At 44.2% G+C, this 18740-nt stretch overlaps 1 protein-coding gene and 1 pseudogene across 2 annotated transcripts in view; one reads left to right on the top strand and one right to left on the bottom strand.

Moving 5' to 3' along the window:
- Positions 1 to 7531: 7531 nt before the first annotated feature.
- The window catches only part of RAC1 (Rac family small GTPase 1), a 34643-nt gene continuing 23434 nt past the window's right edge, over positions 7532 to 18740 (top strand). The window contains exon 1 of one of the 2 annotated variants that reach the window (XM_053554500.1): positions 7532 to 8613. In XM_053554500.1, the coding sequence (XP_053410475.1) occupies positions 8579 to 8613 (35 nt within the window). In that variant the 5' untranslated portion in view covers positions 7532 to 8578. The remainder of the gene's footprint in view (positions 8614 to 18740) is intronic. The other variant, XM_053554501.1, reaches the window with a different exon arrangement.
- LOC128561060 (ragulator complex protein LAMTOR3-like) lies at positions 9145 to 12555 on the bottom strand (annotated as a pseudogene).

Below are 18740 nucleotides of genomic sequence, written 5' to 3'. Positions count from 1 at the left end.
AGAGAATCGCTCAAGCCCAGGAGTTGGAGGTTGCTGTGAGCTGTGTGATGCCACGGCACTCTATCGAGGGCCATAAAGTGAAACTCTGTCTCTACAAAAAAAAAAAAAAAAAGAATATACTTCTCTGGCTGGGCTCAGTGGCTCACACCTGTAATACTAAGACTCTGGGAAGCCGAGGTGAGCTCGAAACCAGCCTGAGCAAGAGTGAGATCATGTCTCTAAAAAATAGCTGGGCCTTGTGACAGGGCCTATAGTCCCAGCTACTCGGGAGGCTGAGGCAAGAGGATCACTTGAGCACAAAAGCTGGAGGTTGCTGTGAGCTGTGACAACACGGCATTCCAACAAAGTGAGACTCTGTCTCAAAAAAAAAAAAAAAAAAAAGAAAGAAAGAAAGAAAAGAAAAGGATATACTTCTCTGGTGGGGTCTGATGGCTCACACCTATAATCCTAGCATTTTGGAGGCTGAGCTGGGAAGATCACTTGAGCCCAGGAGTTCAGAGCCCAGCCTGAGCAACAACACAAGATCATGTTGAAAGGACATCTTATTAACGAATTAGCTAATAGAAAAAGATAAACTATCAAACAAAAAGTAAGAGAATAAACTCATGGTACATAATTGCCCATTCAAAGAGAAAACTCACAGCACAAATGACCCCTTTGTTTTATTTGATTTATTTTATTTATTGATTAAACACCTGAGACTCAACTAGTCTTAAAGCCTACCTTGTTATCTCTAGGAGTTTGTTTTACAGAGTTGAAGAGTCCTAAATTGGCCAATGAGGTTGCTCACGCCTGTAATCCTAGCACTCTGGGAGGCACAGGCAGGTGGATTGCCCTGAGCTCACAGGTTCGAGACCAGCCTGTGCCATAGCAAGACCTCATCTCTAAAAATAGTGAGGCATAGTGGCAAGTGCCTGTAGTCACAGCCACCTGGAAGGCTGAGGCAAGAGAATCGCTTGAGCCCAAGAGTTTGAGGTTGCGGTGAGTTGTGACTCTACCAAGGGCAACATAGTGAGACTCTTGTCTCAAAAATAAATAAATAAAATAAAATAAATTAAAAAATGAAAAGAGGCATTCAAAAGTCTTTTCTTTTAATGCTTGGAAACTAAAATCAACGTAGCAAAAAAAAAAAAAAAAAAAAAAAAACTCAAGAGATGCTGGGCCCAGTGGCTTACACCTGTAATCCTAGCACTTTGGGAAGCTGAGGTGGGTGGATCGTTCAAGAGTTTAAGACCAGCCTGAGTCTCCAAGGTCCCTTGGCTCGGCACCCATAGCACAGTGGTTACAGCGCCAGCCACATACACCGAGGGTGGCAGACTTTTTGAATCTGGCCCAGGCTAGCTAAACAACAATGACAACTGCAACCAAAAAAAAAACAAAACCAAGAAATAGCCAGGCACAGTGGTGGGTGCCCATAGTCCCAGCTACTTGGGAGACTGAAGCAAGAGAACCCCTTGAGCCCAAGAGTTTGAGGTTGCTGTGAGCTGTGACGCCACAAAACTCTACCAAGAGCGACATAGTGAGACTCTGTCTCCACAAAAAAAAAGACCAGCCTGAGCAAGAGTGAGACCCTATCTCCACTAAAAATAGAAAAAATTATCAGCCTCAGCAAGAGCAAGACCTTGTTTCTACTAAAAATAAAAAAAAAACTAGCTGAGCATCATGGCAGGCACCTATAGTCCCAGCTACTTGGGAAGTTGAGGCAAGAGGATTGCTCAAACCCAAGAGTTTGAAGTTGCCATGAGCTATGATGCCATACCCAAAGCAACAGAGTGAGACTGTCTCAAAAAAAAAAATTTTTTTTTTTTCAAGAGAAAAGTTGGAACATCAAGTTGAGGGAATCTTTTAGAAAACCCAAAAGACATGGATAGATAGAAAATAGCAAACAATGAGAACACTAAAGAACCAGGAGGTCCAACCATTCTAGTAATATCCTATAACAGAAAATTATAAACAAAGAAAAAGCAAAGGAGAAAAACATCCACGAATATGTTCAAAGGAAATTTCCCAGACTTGAAAAACGTGAGTTTACAGATGAACAGTGACAACCCAACAAATGAAAATAGACCCACCCTGGAGTACATGATTGTGAAACTTCAAAACACAGAACAATGGGAACAGATAAGACCCTACAAGCTTCCAAAGAGAAAACACAAGTGTTAAGGAAACAGGAAATAGGATGGCTTCTCAGGTTTTCAAACTGTTACACTGGTGGGGAAACACTTTCAAAATTCTAAAGTAAAATGATTTTCAAATCATGTATAACACTCTAGAAAATTCATAAGGAAAATGATTTTCAAATGAGAAATCTATTCATAGCCAAACTATTGATTAAGTAGGCGGGTAAAATAAGAACATTTTCTGACTGACAAGTTCTGAAAAAAAGTTTTATCTCCCACACACCATATCTAAGGATGCTACTGGAACATATGTTGCTCCCAGAGGAGGAAATAAACTGCAAGAGGCTAAGAGAAGCAGAAACTGAAGATCCAACATTACAGAAGAGCGAAGAGGCCTCTCAGGTTATAGTGAATGTTCTATCCCATGTCGGAGCAGGAAAACTCTGTGGCCATAAACCCACACTGGGTCTATAACTGTGGCCACTTCCTCTAGCGTGAATAGCCTGGGACAGCAAAAACCAGCACTTTTGTTAACTGTCTCCACTCTGATGACAGCCATGGATGTAACAACAGTGAGAAGTACATTCTTGCTGTGTCGCCCAGGATGGAGTATCGTGGCACAATCATCACTCACCACCTGACCCAAGAAGCATGTTCTTTTTGTTTGTTTGTTTGGGGTCTTGTTTGGTTGGGTGGGTGGAGGTTTTGTGAAGTCTCACTCTGCTCTCTGGGTTAGCGTGCAGGGGTATCAGGTATGCAGGCCTGGGCCAGGCTCAAAATCGCCAGCCTAGGTGTATGTGGCTGGCACCCTACTCACTGAGCTACGGGGCCCAAGCCTGAATGCCCCTTTTTAAAGAAACAAAATCTCCTTCTTATCCATGGGTGAATTATATTCTCTTAGCTGAAAATATTAATACCCATTTTAAAATAAAGCATTTCCGTTTGCCCACTGTTTTTGTTTTTCCTCAAATTTATTTGTTCTGATTATTTTGATGTTTGGCTTCCTTTCTGGAAATTTTCCTCATATGTCTTTTAATCTTTGATTGTCTGTTGCTGATCAAGGATAAGAAATTAAAAGTTACTGGGTAGCTCTGAAGAGGTGGGAGGATTCCTGGAGACCCCTCCCCATGTTAATATCTGTTTGATTTTTCCTCCCGAATTGAGGAGATTCTCTAGGGAAAAGCACCTTACCATCTACCCTGCTACCAGAGGGAAATTATCAGCATGGAACCATGAAAAAGGGTGTTAGGAAAGTTTGAGATTCAGTCTACTAAATCCCTTTGTTTTTGCTTTGTTTTCCAGGCTCTATGCCTGGTCCCATAGTTCACAAACATATACCTTCTGGTCCACTCTCTCTTACAGAGGAATCTCCAGTCTTTTGAAGGGGAAGGAGAGAGCAGCCAGCTTGCCTCGTACATGCTGCTTAGAGGTATAGGTTTCCTTGCTTGCTTCTCAGGTTTCATCCCTGCCGGGAGCCAAAACATATCACAAAAATGCCCCTTGCTATCTTGATTTTACGAGCAAACTATTCTCAGGAATTCAACCGTAAACGGCAACGGTACTTTCCCCTTGCATATCTCCTTAAAAATGCACCCCCCGCCTTAGGGATCTTCTCCGAGTAATTTTCCAGAAACTAGCCCCCTCCCCGCCCTGTTAGGAATAGCCCTTAGTTACTTCCTCGTTTGTGTGCTTATAAGTCCAGCTGAAAAATAAACTCCACGGAGCTTGATCAGACTCTTAACTTGCTCTCATTCTTTCGTGTCTCTTGTCCCCTCATTCGACTGACCCCTTTGTTTCCCAGGTCCCCGTTGAATTCCCCGCGGGCTGGGGCACATCCCATCTTTGTTATCTTACTCTCCCTTTACTCCCAGTTCTAGAGGATCTGGGTGCTACTAATTCCCAGCTCTTTGATTGTTTGGTGTGGATGTGGTGTCATCTCCTTTCCTCACTGGCAGTCTAGGTGGTTAAACCAGTTATAACTGCTCCAGCCACACATTCCCTCTTTCCTCTTCACTCTGATCTAGGACTATGTCTTTTTTTAAATCCCTTTTCGGAAGTTCTAGTGGGATTTTGTGTAGAAATAAAATTAGGCACTTGCATTCGTTCCATCATCTTAACCTGGAAATGAATACTATGTATTCACTTGCTTATACTACATCTTTCCCAGTAGAATGTAGGCTCCCTGATAGCAGGGATCTCTTTGGTTCATTTCCCATTTTCTTTTTTTTTTTTTGTGGTTTTTGGCCGGGGCTGGGTTTGAACCCGCCACCTCTGGCATATGGGACCAGCGCCCTACTCCTTGAGCCACAGGCGCCGCCCCTTTCCCATTTTCAATACCTAGACCAGCGGTTCTCAGGTTGCGACCCCTTTGTAACAATGAAAATACATCCTGCATATCAGATATTTACATTACAATTCATAACAGTAGCAAAATTACCATTATGAAGTAGCAACAAAAATAATTTTATGGTTGGGGGTCACCACAGCATGAGGAACTGTATTAAAGGGTTGCAGCATTAGGAAGGTTGAGAACCACTGACCTACACAGTGACTAGAGCAGAATAAATGAATGACCTTGAATGAAGGACCTAAGCAGGGTATAGTGCTGCATACATAAGAGGCATTTAATAAATAAGTATATAGTACATCTGGAAACATACATGTGTAACCTGTATGTTTGAGATTCAGTCTACTAAATCCCTTTGTTTTTAGAGTATTTATATTTATTAATTTTAATTGAACTTCTTGGACTATTTGTTGCCATGGGGAACATTCCAAGTAGGTACTAAAGGGTAAACTTGAAGAGTGTTATCAGCCTTTAAATTAAAGCTGATTATCATATGTAGGTTTTATATTAATTTTATAGCCACAACTGAACTTGTATAGTGGACTTTCACTTTATCAATCTAGAGCAATAATGATCTCAATGTGGCTGTGTCACATATTTGCTCAAAAACTCACGTCATATCAGAGTAAAGTTCACATACAAGGCACGCTGCTATCCAGCCTGTGACATCAATAACCACCAAAAATTCTACCCAGACCCACCTTTCAACTCTCACATTTTTTTTTTTCCTGAGACAGAGTCTCACTCCGTCGCCCTGGGTGGGATGCTGTGGCATCAAGCTCACAGCAACCTCTAACTCTTGGGCTCAAGTGATACTCTTGTCTCAGCCTACCAAGTAGCTAGGACTACATGAGTATATGCTATCATGTCCAGCCAATTTTTCTGTTTTTTTTTTTTTTTTTTTTTTTTTTTGCAGTTTCTGGCCGGGGCGGGGTTTGACCCGCCATCTCCGGCATATGAGGCTGGCGCCCTACTCCTTTGAGCCACAGGCGCCACCCCCCGTTTTTAGTAGTGATGGGGTCTTGCTCTTGCTTAGGCTGGTCTTGAATGCCTGAGCTCAAGGGATCCTCCAGCCTCAGCCTCCCAAAGTGCTAGGATTATAGGTATAAGCCACCATGCTGGGCCCAACTCCATCTCTTTGATGAAAGTTGTTTTATTAGCATAAATAGTTTTTTGCCTGCTAATAAGTAACAACATATTTGTAACCCACTTAGAGCACCAAGCATAGTGGTATGATGGCAACTGTATCTCTGTCTTGTTCATTTATTACTGATCCATTAGGCAACAGTAGCAAATGTTTCTTCAATTGAATTAAATTATTGGCCTGAGATCCCAGCCTTTTTTTCCTCCTGGTCTAAAGACATGAAGATGATCATTTTATTTTTTATTTATTTTTTCTTTTTTTGAGGCAGAGTCTCACTTTGTCACCCTTTGTAGAGTGTGGTGGTGTCATAGCTCACAGCAACCTCAAACTCTTGGGCTTAAGTGATTCTCTTGCCTCAGCCTCCCAAGTAGCTGGGACTACAGGTGTTGGCCACAACACCCCGTTATTTTTAGAGACAAAGTGTCACTCTGACTCATGCTGGTCAGGAACTCATGAGCTCAGGCAATCCACCTGTCTCAGCCTCCCAGAATGCTAGGATTACAAGCGTGAGCCACTGCACCCGGCCTCAATGGAAATTTTCATCAGCAGTAACAGCAAAGGGGATGTTGTTGCTCTACATTCTTAAAATTTCAACCGCTCTTTAAGGGAGATTTTTATGAACAGAATAAAAAGAAGATATCTTTTGGCTCGGTGCCAGCCACATATGCCAAGACTGGTGGTTAGAACCTGGCCTGGGCCCACTAAACAACGACAACTGGAACAAAAAATAGTGGGGTGGTGTGTTGGGCACCTGTAGTCCCAGCTACTTGGGAGGCTGAGGTAAGAGAATCACTTGAGCCTAAGAGTTTGAAGTCGCTGTGAGCTATGACATCATCGCACTCTACCAAGGGCCACATAGTGAGACTGTTTCAAAAAAAAAAAAAAAAAAAGAAGATATCTTTTGCCCTGGGAACATACTTATTTTGAAATAATTATAAGATAAAGCGCTTTAAGAAATGTGCAGAAAAGGTATTATTTCAGAAAACTGTTAAAATACTGGGCAACAGGCCGGGCTTATGCTTGTAATCCTAGCACTCTGTGAGGCGCAGGTGGGTGGATTGCCTATACTCACAGGTTCTAGACCAGCCTGAGCCAAAGTGAGACCTTGTCTCTAAGAATAGGCAGGCATCGTGGCCAGCACCTGTAGTCCCAGCTACTCAGGAGGCTGAGACAAGAGAGTTGTTTGAGCCCAAGAGTTTGAGGTTGCTGTGAGCTATGACACTATAGCACTCTATCGGGGGTACAAAGTGAGACTGTCTTAAAAAAAAAAAAAAAAAAGGAAGAGGGCCGAGCCTGTGGCTTAGTGAGTAGGCCGCTGGCCCTATATACCGAGGGTGGCGGGTTCAAACCTGGCCCCAGCCGAACTGCAACAAAAAGAAAGAAATCCGGTTTAAATTTTATGTAGCCAGCCAAGTTTAGGACTAAGCATTTCTTTTTTTTTTTTTTTTTTATTGTTGGGGATTCATTGAGGGTACAATAAGCCAGGTTACACTGATTGCAATTCTTAGGTAAAGTCCCTCTTGCAATCATGTCTTGCCCCCATAAAGTGTGACACACACCAAGGCCCCACCCCCCCTCCCTCCTTCCCTCTTTCTGCTTCCCCCCCCCATAACCTTGTCATTGTCCTCATATCAAAATTGAGTACATAGGATTCATGGTTCTCCATTCTTGTGATGCTTTACTAAGAATAATGTCTTCCACGTCCATCCAGGTTAATAGGAAGGATGCAAAGTCTCCATTTTTTTTAAAGGCTGAATAGTATTCTATGGTATACATATACCACAGCTTGTTAATCCATTCCTGGGTTGGTGGGCATTTAGGCTGTTTCCACATTTTGGCAATTGTAAATTGAGCTGCAATAAACAGTCTAGTACAAGTGTCCTTATGATAAAAGGATTTTTTTCCTTCTGGGTAGATGCCCAGTAATGGGATTGCAGGATCAGATGGGAGGTCTAGCTTGAGTGGGGACTAAGCATTTCAGTAAAACATTAACTAGCAGGAGTGGCCTAGCACTCTGGGAGGTAGAGATAGGATGATCCCTTGAAGTTTGGAATTGAAGACCCGCCTGAATCAGAGCGAGATCCCCTCTCTAATAAACACAGAAAAATCAGCTGGGCGTGGTGGTGCACGGCCTCAGTTGCAGCAACTCCGGATGCTGAGGCAGGAGGATCACTTAAGTCTACGAGTTTGAGATTGCAGTGAGCTATGTATGATTGGTACGTGGGCACTAGTGTGAGACCCTGTCCTAGGGAAAAAACCTCCAAAAAACAAGTAATAGCAAATGCGTATGTGAAGAAGAAAGTTTAACACATTTTTGGCTGCAGGAACATTGGTTATCGCTAAATAAGGGTGTGGTGTATAGCATTTTTCTTATAGTTTTAGATTTCACAATTTCTAGAAGGACCTTATCTCACCATATATAGTTACCATAAAAAAGATGATGAAAACGAGGCAGCCTTAAGACATCCTCTGGCAGAAGCTGGTAAGTGGGAGCGCGACTCCCGGAAACTCCATCTCTTTTCAAGCCCAGAATCCTGACCCAGGTGAGGGACGCCCCCAGACCAGAACGCGCCCAGGCAGCGTTAGCGCGCAAAGATGGCGGCGGCCGCGCCCCGCGGCCGGAGCCGAGCGCTCCCGAGCTTTCCCGAAGCCTAGAGGAACCCCGGGAGCCGCGCGGGCGGAGCGGCCCCGCCCGAGCCTGGAAGCAGCGGCGCCGGCGCGGGGGAGGGGAGGCCGGATGTGAGTAGAGCGGCCATTTCCTGTTTCTCTGCAGTTTTCCTCAGCTTTGGGTGGTGGCTGCTGCTGGCCTTTGGCTTCCAGTGCGCGGAGGGCGAGGCAGCGTGGACAGCGGCTCCGGCATCTAGCGCCCGGCCGTCAGCAGCCGCGCCTCTGCTCGCTGCGCTCCGAGCCCTCCGCTTCCCGCCTCAGTGTCCGGCCGCCGCCGCCGCGGCCCAGCGAGCGGCCCAGATGCAGGCCATCAAGTGTGTGGTGGTCGGAGACGGGTGAGTGAGCGGCGGGGCCGGGGTCGGAGTCTGGCTGCTGGGGGCGCGCGGGGGTGGGTCGGGACTTGGACCTTGGCAGGCCGGCGCCCGCCGCGGGTTCGCGGGGGCCCTGCGCCCGGGCCTCTCTGCGGGCGCGGGGAGCGGACGGGCGCCCCTACCCCACCCTGGCCGGCCCGGGCGGCGCGTGCCTGGTTCCGGCTCCTGGTGGGGGAGGGCCTCGCGCTCGCCGGCCGAGGGGAAAAGTGAACTCCACCCTCGGCCTTCCTCCCGAGCCTGCTCTGCGTCTGGCCAGACGCCGCCAGCTGCCCTGCCCTCGTTGGCTCTAATTAGGTGGGCTTGGAGATTTTTGCCTTTTTCAAAAAGAAATCCTTTCTGTTTTTGCATGAGTCCTTATGAGAGCTATGGTGGGTAACAGAGATCAACTCGATCCTGTTGGATGAATGTTTGCACTGGCCACTTTAGTGACACTTAAAACTTAGGACCGGATTTCCATGACTTGCTAGTTGGCCACTTTTAGGATTCTTAAAATAACTATCTTCGCCTTTTCCGTGAAGAAACTTTTTGAGACGGTAGTCGTGAAGAGCCGGGCGTGATAAGGTCTGTTCTTTCCTTTGAATGAGATGTGGTTATTTTAAAAAGAAGCAAAAATTGTCCTGCGTGTAATGCGTTAGGTATGGGATGTTGCAAAACTGGCTCCCTGTGACTCAAGGCGTTTCTTTTCATTACTGTCCGTGGTGGTTACAGGCCCTAGAGGAAGACAAGACTTGTCTTATGCAGTTTTTTCTCCCATAGAAACAAGAATCTCAGTGTAATCCTAGCAGAATTGCGCCTCTCAGCGTTGCTTGTTTAGGTTAGTGTTAACCAGGAAGCTAGAAGAATTACTACCACTTTTCATCAAACTCATAATGCAGCTAGTCCAATTTCAAGTTGAGTAAAGTAGAAGGAAAGTTCTGGCATCACTCTTAATGTTAGGTTGATAGTCTTCAGACTCGTCATTAGGACTGATTTTTATGCCTCTAGAAATGAATTTATGGATTCTGGGGTTATTTACATAATTCTACGTTAGATATTTGAAATTGTTTCTAATTAATTCAGACACAAGCACAATCAACCACTGATTTTTGTAAGCTACCTGTTGGATTTGTCTTAGAAGTGTGAAGGATTATTAACACTTCATATCCCATAAAAATAATTAAAAATGGAAAGTTTCAGTTAGGAATATGCATCCTATTTACTTTTAAAAGAAAGCTTACTTTGTCACTTGGAGAAAAATGCTCAGTTAATTGGTTTGATAGTGAAATCAGTGAATTAGTTTACTCTTTTTTTTTTTTTTTTTTTGAAGTCTTGCTGTGTTGCCCAGGGTGGCCTCAAATGCCTGCCTAACCTCAGGCAGTCCCCCTGCTTTAGCCTCTGGGAGTTGCTGAGATTATTGGCTCTAGCTTCTGCACCCCAGACCTCTGCTGTTTCTGTAGGCTTTTTATTTATTTATTTTTTTAAATAAATTTATTTTTTTAAAAAAGCGGAGGGCCCTCTGGCATATGGGGTCAGCGCCCTACTCCTTCCAGCTACAGGCGCTGCCCTCTGTAGGCTTTTTAAACTAGTCAGATACTTGTTGAATGCCTGTGGTGGGATTTGGATCCTCCTTTTGAATCCCACTCCTTCACAGATCCACTAGAGAGTCCTGCATTGGGAGGGAGTTCTTTTTTTTTTTTTGTAGAGACAGAGTCTCACCTTACCGCCTTCAGTAGAGTGCCATGATGTACACAGGACTCACAGCAACCTCTAGCTCTTGGGCTTTCGCGATTCTCCTGCCTCAGCCTCCCAAGCAGCTGGGATTACAGGCGCCCACCACAACACCCGGCTATTTTTTGGTTGCAGTTCAGCCGGGGCTGGGTTTGAACCCGCCACCCTCGGTATATGGGGCTGGCGCCTTACTCACTGAGCCACAGGGTGGCTCTGGGAGGGAGTTCTGACTAAATCACATATTGAGTATTAAGTGCCTCATAAGGTGCCTGGCCCCTTGGTGAGTTCTTAGTAAGTTGCAGGTACCATTGTTATTTATTATTGCTCTTTCTACTGCTGTGAGTCTTTGTGAGGGACATTAGGGGTAAAAAACACAGTTCCTGGCCTTGAGTTTTCAGTCCACTTTTCTCATACTGTATTTGATGGTGATGTTGTTGACTAAGGCTAAGTGATGTTAGAAATGAAATGTACTTTTACAAAAAACTTTAGGCCATATTACTTTTTATTTTGTTATTTTTAAAAATACTATTTTATTTATACTCATGTATGAAAAAAGTGGCTATACTATCATGTTTACAAACATATTGATATTGGAAACAGAATTCAGTAAAAAATCATTACTTAAATTTTATAAAGAACACACGAACATTAAAACACTGATTGGTTATAGAAAGCAGAATTGGGGGGAAACTATTAGCTATAATTTTCATTTTCATTAAAGAGCAGCACTCTGAGAATAATCAAACCAATTAGTAATATTCACCTATACTGCAAAATAATATGTACGAAGGAAAGTTAGTGATTGTACTGATTTTATTACCTTTATTAAGCCATTTATTTTTCCTCACACTCAATGCAAAGAAATAAAACATAATCTGAAGAAAAATATGTCCTTATCATTATTCACAATAAAAAGAATCTGCTTCATTCTGCAGGGGTGGGCAAACTGTACAGTAGGGAACACTTAATGGCTCAAGTGGATCAATGCACCATTTTGATTCTGACCCACTGAATAGAATCTCATCCATATCTGGTGACTGTAACTCCATGGGAGCTGTGAAAGACTGAACCAGATCTCACTAAATAAGAAAAGACCCTATACAAGAAAATATAACAATCAATCTGTCTATAAATTATATCTTTAAGCTCTTTCTTTAGTATAAGGTGGAAAAGAGGGCCCTTTCTGGAGCACATGGATGGAAGTATTACTATGATCTAAACACTGTTGGATTGATACTATGTTGCTATAATGAACATAAGGTACACATTGAAACCACTGTCAGATTAAGAAACTTCCACAATGGGCGGCGCCTGTGGCTCAGCGGGTAGGGCGCCGGTCCCATATGCCGGAGGTGGCGGGTTCAAACCCAGCCCCGGCCAAATTAAAAAAAAAAAAAAAAAGAAACTTCCACAATTTGTCTCAATTCTTCAAATAATGGAGCAAGTTCCTTTTCTAGGCTGACAATTAGTCCTGTATTGGCATTGCTGCTGGCTATGAAACTTACCACCAGAGGTAACCGATTAAATTGAACCACCTGGTAGGTGTTATAGTAACAGATCATACTTTTATTTTTTGAAAGTCCAAGTTTGCTTCCTTGGTCTGTTGCAAGGGCAAAAGTAGATAAGAAACCAGGTCTCAAAGCATGTTCTGGAGCATTATCATGGGCTACTTTAATAACAGGTACTCCATCTCTATCAAACACAATGATAGCATGGAGTCCTTCAACACTTGGTAACTTTTTATACAGGAATCACTTTAGGTCATCTGCCATGATGAACCCCTTTCTCCCGCAGGATCAATCTCCACGCCTGGGTTTCTGTCTACCCGTTTCTCTCTGCTGTCACTTCAGGGACAGCTTCAAAGACTGGGGCTTCAGCAAGCCACTGAGACATGACTCTTGACCTAGTCGGAGCTCCAGGACTAGCCCCTATTACTTTAAGTAAGGAAGGGTTTACAGTAAACATTACTAAAGTGAAAAGCATATAGGTACATAATTTTCTATAGCAAAAATGTGTTGTTTTTTTTTTTAATCTTTTAAATTTGTTTTTATTTTTTATTTTTTGTAGAGACAGAGTCTCACTGTACCGCCCTCGGGTAGAGTGCCGTGGCGTCACACGGCTCACAGCAACCTCTAACTCTTGGGCTTACGCTATTCTCTTGCCTCAGCCTCCCGAGCAGCTGGGACTACAGGCGCGCGCCACAACGCCTGGCTATTTTTCTGTTGCGGTTTGGCCGGGGCTGGGTCTGAACCCGCCACCCTGGGCATATGGGGCCGGCGCCCTACTCACTGAGCCATAGGCGCCGCCCATGTTTTGTTTTTTGTTTTTTTTTTTTTGCATTTAAGTAAATAAACTATATTCCTGATGATGAAGTTGGAATTTTTTCCCCCCAAAATTGGTAAAGCTGTTAAGTATGGCCCCAAATTTTGTAGCATTAAGAAACTATTTAGGGCGGCGCCTGTGGCTCAGTCGGTAAGGTGCCGGCCCCATATACCAAGGGTGGTGGGTTCAAACCCAGCCCCGGCCAAACTGCAACCAAAAAATAGCCGGGCGTTGTGGCGGGCGCCTGTAGTCCCAGCTACTCGGGAGGCTGAGGCAAGAGAATCGCTTAAGCCCAGGAGTTGGAGGTTGCTGTGAGCTGTATGAGGCCACGGCACTCTACCGAGGGCCATAAAGTGAGACTCTGTCTCTACAAAAAAAAAAAAAAAAGAAACTATTTAATTTTGTGGAATTTCAAGCAACGAAGGGCAATTTAAGCAGTGACAGTGAACTATAAATTTCATGTTTTCTTAAAAAAATGTGTTTTTTTTTTTGAGACAGAGTCTCACTTTGTCACCCTCAGTAGAGTGCAGTGGCGTTACAGCTCACAGCAACCTCAAACTCCTGGGCTCAAGCAATTCTCTCTTTTTTTTTTTATGTAGAGACAGAGTCTCACTTTTTTTTTTTTTTTTTTTTCCCTGGGCTTAAGCGATTCGCTTGCCTCAGCCTCCCGAGTAGCTGCCCGCCACAACGCCCGGCTATTTTTTGGTTGCAGTTTGCCCAGGGCCGGGTTTGAACCCGCCACCCTCGGTACATGGGGCCGGCGCCTCACCGACTGAGCCACAGGCGCCGCCCCAGAGTCTCACTTTTATGGCCCTCGGCAGAGTGCCATGGCATCACACAGCTCACAGCAACCTCCAACTCCTGGGCTTAAGCGATTCTCTTGCCTCAGCCTCCCAAGCAGCCGGGACTACAGGCGCCCAGCTATTTTTTGGTTGCAATTCAGCCGGGACCGGGTTTGAACCCACCACCTTCAGTATATGGGGCCAGCGCCCTACTGACTGAGCCACAGGCGCCGCCCTCAAGCAATTCTCTTGCCACAGCCTCCCAAGTAGTTGGGACTGCAGGTGCCTGCCACAAGGCCTGGCTATTTTTTTGAGACGGGATCTCATTCTTGCCCAGGCTGGTCTCGAACCTGCGAACTCAGGCAGTCCACCCACCTCGGCCTCCCAAGTGCTGAGGTTACAGGCGTGAGCCATGCGCCCAGCTTAAAAAAACATTCTTTTTTTTTTTTTTTTTTGTAGAGACAGAGTCTCACTTTATGGCTCTCAGTAGAGTGCCGTGGCCTCACACAGCTCACAGCAACCTCCAACTCCTGGGCCTAGGCGATTCTCTTGCCTCAGCCTCCCGAGTAGCTGGGACTACAGGCGCCCGCCACAACGCCCGGCTATTTTTTTTTTTTTTTTTTTGGTTGCAGTTTGGCTGGGGCTGGGTTTGAACCCACCACCCTTGGTATATGGGGCCGGCGCCTTACCGACTGAGCCACAGGCGCCGCCCAAAAAACATTCTTAAAATATATTTCTTGTATCTTTTGCTTTGACCCTGTGCCCTGGCTATAATGGTGTCATTTCTGGCTATAACTCCCTCCAGTTTGCCCTCCTCCGTCCTGGGCTTCTGAGGAAACACTGCTCCTCTTTGTTTCTTCATCCCCTGGGGTAGTATTGTCTTCTCACTATTGCTGGGCTTTGGGTGCGTCCCTTCTTATTTTGTCTACAACTTGGTAAATACCTCCTTCATTAAAATAAAATCTCTTTATTTGAACCCTATGGGATGAATTGTTTCCTTCTGGGACCTGATAATACACCTATATGAAAGTAGTCAAAGATAATTTAGAAAGCTTGTTGGAGGCTGGGCCTGGTGGCTCACACCTGTAAACCTAGCACTCTGGGAGGCTGAGGCTGGCGGATTACTTGAGCTCATGAGTTTGAGACCCATCTGAGCCAGAGCGAGACCCCATCTCTTAAAAAACAGCCCAGGCGTTGTTGTGGGCACCTATAGTCCCAACTACTTGGGAGGCCGAGGCAAGAGGATTGCTTGAGTCCAAGAATTTAAGATTGCTGTGAGCTATGATGCCAAGGCACTCTACCAAGAGTGACAAAGTGAGATTCTGTCTCAAAAAAAAAAAAAGGGTAATCTTATCATTCTGGGAGGCTGAGGCGTGTGGATTGTCTGAACTCACAGGCTGAACACCAGCCGGAGCAAGAGCGAGACCCTGGTCTCTAAAAATGGCCCGGTGTTGCAGCAGGTGCCTATAGTCCCAGCTACTTGTGAGGCTGAGGCAAGAAAGTCGCTTAAGCCCAATTGTTTAAGGTTGCTGTGAGCTGTGATGCCAGAGTACTCTTCTAGAGGGTGACAAGTGAGACTATCTCACAAAAAAAAAAACTGGCTCAGCTCCTGTGGCTCAAGCAGCTAAGGCACCACGCACTACACCTGAGTTGGCAGGTTTGAATCCGGCCCGGGCCCGCCCAAACAACAATGATGGCTGCAACCAAAAAAATAGCTGAGCCTTGTGGCAGGCGCCTGTAGTCCCAGCTACTTGGGAGGCGGAGGCAGGAGAATTGCTTGAGCCCAGGAGTTGGAGGTTGCTGTGAGCTGTGATGTAACAGCACTCTACCCAGAGCGACAGATTGAGGCTCTGTCTCAAAAAAAAAACAAACAAACAAACAAACAACTCTTTGATTTGGAGTTACAGTTAAAAGCTATGTCAGAACTACATTATAACAAGGGTGGGTTAGCCTGTATTCTTCTAATGGGTCATTTTCTATTTATTTACTCACTTTTTTGTGACAGTTTCACTTCCTTGCCCCCAGTGGAGTGTCGAGTCACACCTCACAGCAACCTCAAACTTCTGGGCACAAGCAATCCTCTTGCCTCAGCCTCCCAAGTAGTGGGATAAGTTATAGGCACCCAGCACAGCACCTGGCTGTTTTTTAGAGATAGGGTCTCGCTGTTGCTCAGGCTGGTCTCAAACTCCTGAGCTCAGGCAGTCCACCCACCTTGGCCTCCCAGAATTCTAGGATTATAGGCATGAGCCACTGTGCCCAGCTTATTATTTCCTATTAAGCAATATGATTGGTATTCAGGTATATAGTATGAGATACGATTTGATCCTTTTTTTTTTTTTTTTTTTTGAGACAGAATCTCACTATGTAGCCTTCATAGACTCAGTAGTGCTGTGGCATCACATCTCACAGCAACCTCAAACTCTTGAAACTTAAGCGATTCTCTTGCCTCAGCCTCCTGAGTAACTAGGACTATAGGACCCTGCACACAACGCCAGGCTATTTATTAGAGACAAGGTCTCATCTGGCTCAGGCTGGTCTCAAACCTGTGTGCTCAGGCAGTCCAATGCCTCGGCCTCCCAGAGTGCTAGGATTACAGGCATGAGACATAGCGCCTGGTTGGATTTGATACTTTTTTAATCTAAGATAGTCCTTTAATACAGGGCCTGTTACCTTATTTGCGGGGGACCTTTGTCTTAAGATTTTCTCTCAGTTTTACTAGATAATATAGCATCCTGCATTCAAGTATTTATAAGCAACTGGGTTTTTATGTTTGGAGAGAGTCTCACTCTGCTGCTCAGGTAGAGTGCTATGGCTTCAGTCTGTCTAGCTCATAGCAGTCCTGAAACTTCTGGGCTCGAGTGATCCTCCTGCTTCAGCCTCTATGAGTAGCTGGGACTACAGCCACATGCCTGGCTAATTTTTCTGTCTTTTTAGTAGAGATGGAGAATGGTGGGCGTCTTACTTATGCTCAGGTTGGTCTCAAAACTCCTAACCTCAACTGATCCTCCTCCCTTGGCCTCCCAGAGTGCTAGGATTACAGGTGGCTCCTGTGCTGGACCTAAACAACTGTTTTTAATAGTGTTATTTTGGCTTTGGTTGACTAGAAGGCTGTCTGAAGTGAATGACATCAAGCGCCTCAGTGCACTCTGTACAAACTGGTATCCAGAGTGGGCTAGTGGTCTTTACAGTCCGGTTTCTGTCTTAGATATATACCAGGTTTTTTTTTTTTTTATTGTTGGGGATTCATTGAGGGTACAATAAGCCAGTTACACTGATTGCAATTGTTAGGTAAAGTCCCTCTTGCAATCATGTCTTGCCCCCATAAAGTGTGACACACACTCAAGGCCCACCCTATTACAGTTTTATTAAGCATAATAAATGCCTTCTGTGACATTAACTAGAGGAATATATACCATTTACTCTTACTTCCATTTAATAGTGATGGTATGATCTATGACTTTATTTAAGCTCTAATGGTCTTTCTGTGATTTCCTCTGGAGACATGGAGTTATTTATTACAAAGAGATAAAAGCAAGACTTTTTAAATTTTATATTAATATAAGGGTACAAATAATAGAGTACATTGTTTGCATTTTTTTAGGTGGAGTCCAAGTTGTAGTTGAGCCCTCCACCAGGAAGTGTGCCATATACCCTTACATTGTGCCTTTAGCACACCAACCTCCCCCTCACTCTTCCTTTCCATTTATGAAACCAGTAGAACAACTGCACTCCCACAAAAGGGAAAAACAAGACATATTTTTGCCCTGTTATAAAGGTATTTGAATTTTGCACTAGCTTCCAAATTTAGGTTTTAGCATATGGCTCTGATCTTGTTTGTTAATATTATACTTTATGATTTAAAAAAAAAATTCCAAATGATCCCAGTAAAAGTTTGAAGTTGGGTTAAGTGGAGGTTTATCAGGAAGCCATTTTTAGAAACGTTAAATCCATACTTTATCTATCTTTTGCATTCGTCTTCTAATGTCTTAGTGCTTTCTACTTTTTTACTTCTGCAGATAGTTCTATCTTATAATTGTAGTCTTGAGATGTTTTTATTAGGAATCCTGCTACCAAGGCAGTTAACCACGTATGATCAGGAGGAATATTTTCCTAACAATATCTTAACATGAAAAATTTCAAACATATATAGAACTTTTAAAAAAATTGTAATAGTCAACACCCACATTATACCTGTTGCTTAGATTCTGTGATCAACATTTTGCTCCATTTACTTCATCACATGACGTCCCTCTATCAGAGGGAATATCTTTTTTTTTTTTTTCTTTTTTAGACAGAGTCTCACTATGTTGCCCTAGGTAGAGTGCCATGGCGTTATAGCAACCTCAAACTCTTGGGCCCAAGCGATTCTCCTGCCTCAGCCTCCCAAGCAGCTGGGACTGCAGGTGCCTGCCACAAAGCCTGGCTATTTTTTGGTTGCAGTTTTCATTGTTCTTTAGCAGGTCCGGGCCGGACTGGAACCCGCCAGCCTTGGTGTATGTGATTGGTGTCTTTCTTACCGAACTACCGGCGCTGAGCCACTGGCGCTGAGTCTAGAGGGAATGTTTTTTCATTTTCCTTATTGAGACAGAGTCTCACTTTGTCCCCCTCGGTAGAGTGCTGTGGTGTCACAGCTTGTTTTTGAACTCTGTACGGTCAGCTGATTCATATCAAATTACACCAGGGCTAGACTTAATTCTAGAAGGACAGTCTAGAATAAAGCCTGCTTCAGACTTCAGCTGTACTAGTGGTAACATCTTTAGCCTGAGTGTTTGGGAAACTTTATGCCCATTCTTAATTTTTTGAAGCCTTTAATGGTGATGATGGCTAGCTTTCTGTACTTTGGTTGTGATGTCACCTCTAAGTAGTAGAATATCACCTCTTAGTAGTAGAACATTAGATTTTAGTTATTTAGTGTTTTTGTAGCACTAGTCGCATCATACATTTTTCCGAACAGATTGTCTGAATAGTTATGCTGCATTTGTTGAAGGGCTCTGTTACAGAATCCCCATACTTTATTTCTCAGTATAAATTGAGGACCTTTATTCAAGGTCTTTACTCATTCATTAAGTATGAATATAAGGGCTTGGTGCCTGTAGCACAGTGGTTAACATGCACCCAGCCCAGGCCAGCTAAACAACAATGACAACTACAGCAACAACAACAATGAATATAAGGTGACTATGAAAGTTTTGAGACAGGTTATGTCTCAAGAACAGCTCACAGCAACCTCCAACTCCTGGGCTTAGGCATTCTCCTGCCTCAGCCTCTGGAGTAGCTGGG

Source organism: Nycticebus coucang, chromosome 12 (genome assembly GCF_027406575.1).
Source record: "Nycticebus coucang isolate mNycCou1 chromosome 12, mNycCou1.pri, whole genome shotgun sequence".
Classification (NCBI taxonomy): Eukaryota; Metazoa; Chordata; class Mammalia; order Primates; family Lorisidae; genus Nycticebus; species Nycticebus coucang.
The sequence above is the reverse complement of the archived record's forward strand: the minus strand, read 5'-3'. Positions and strand labels throughout refer to the sequence as shown.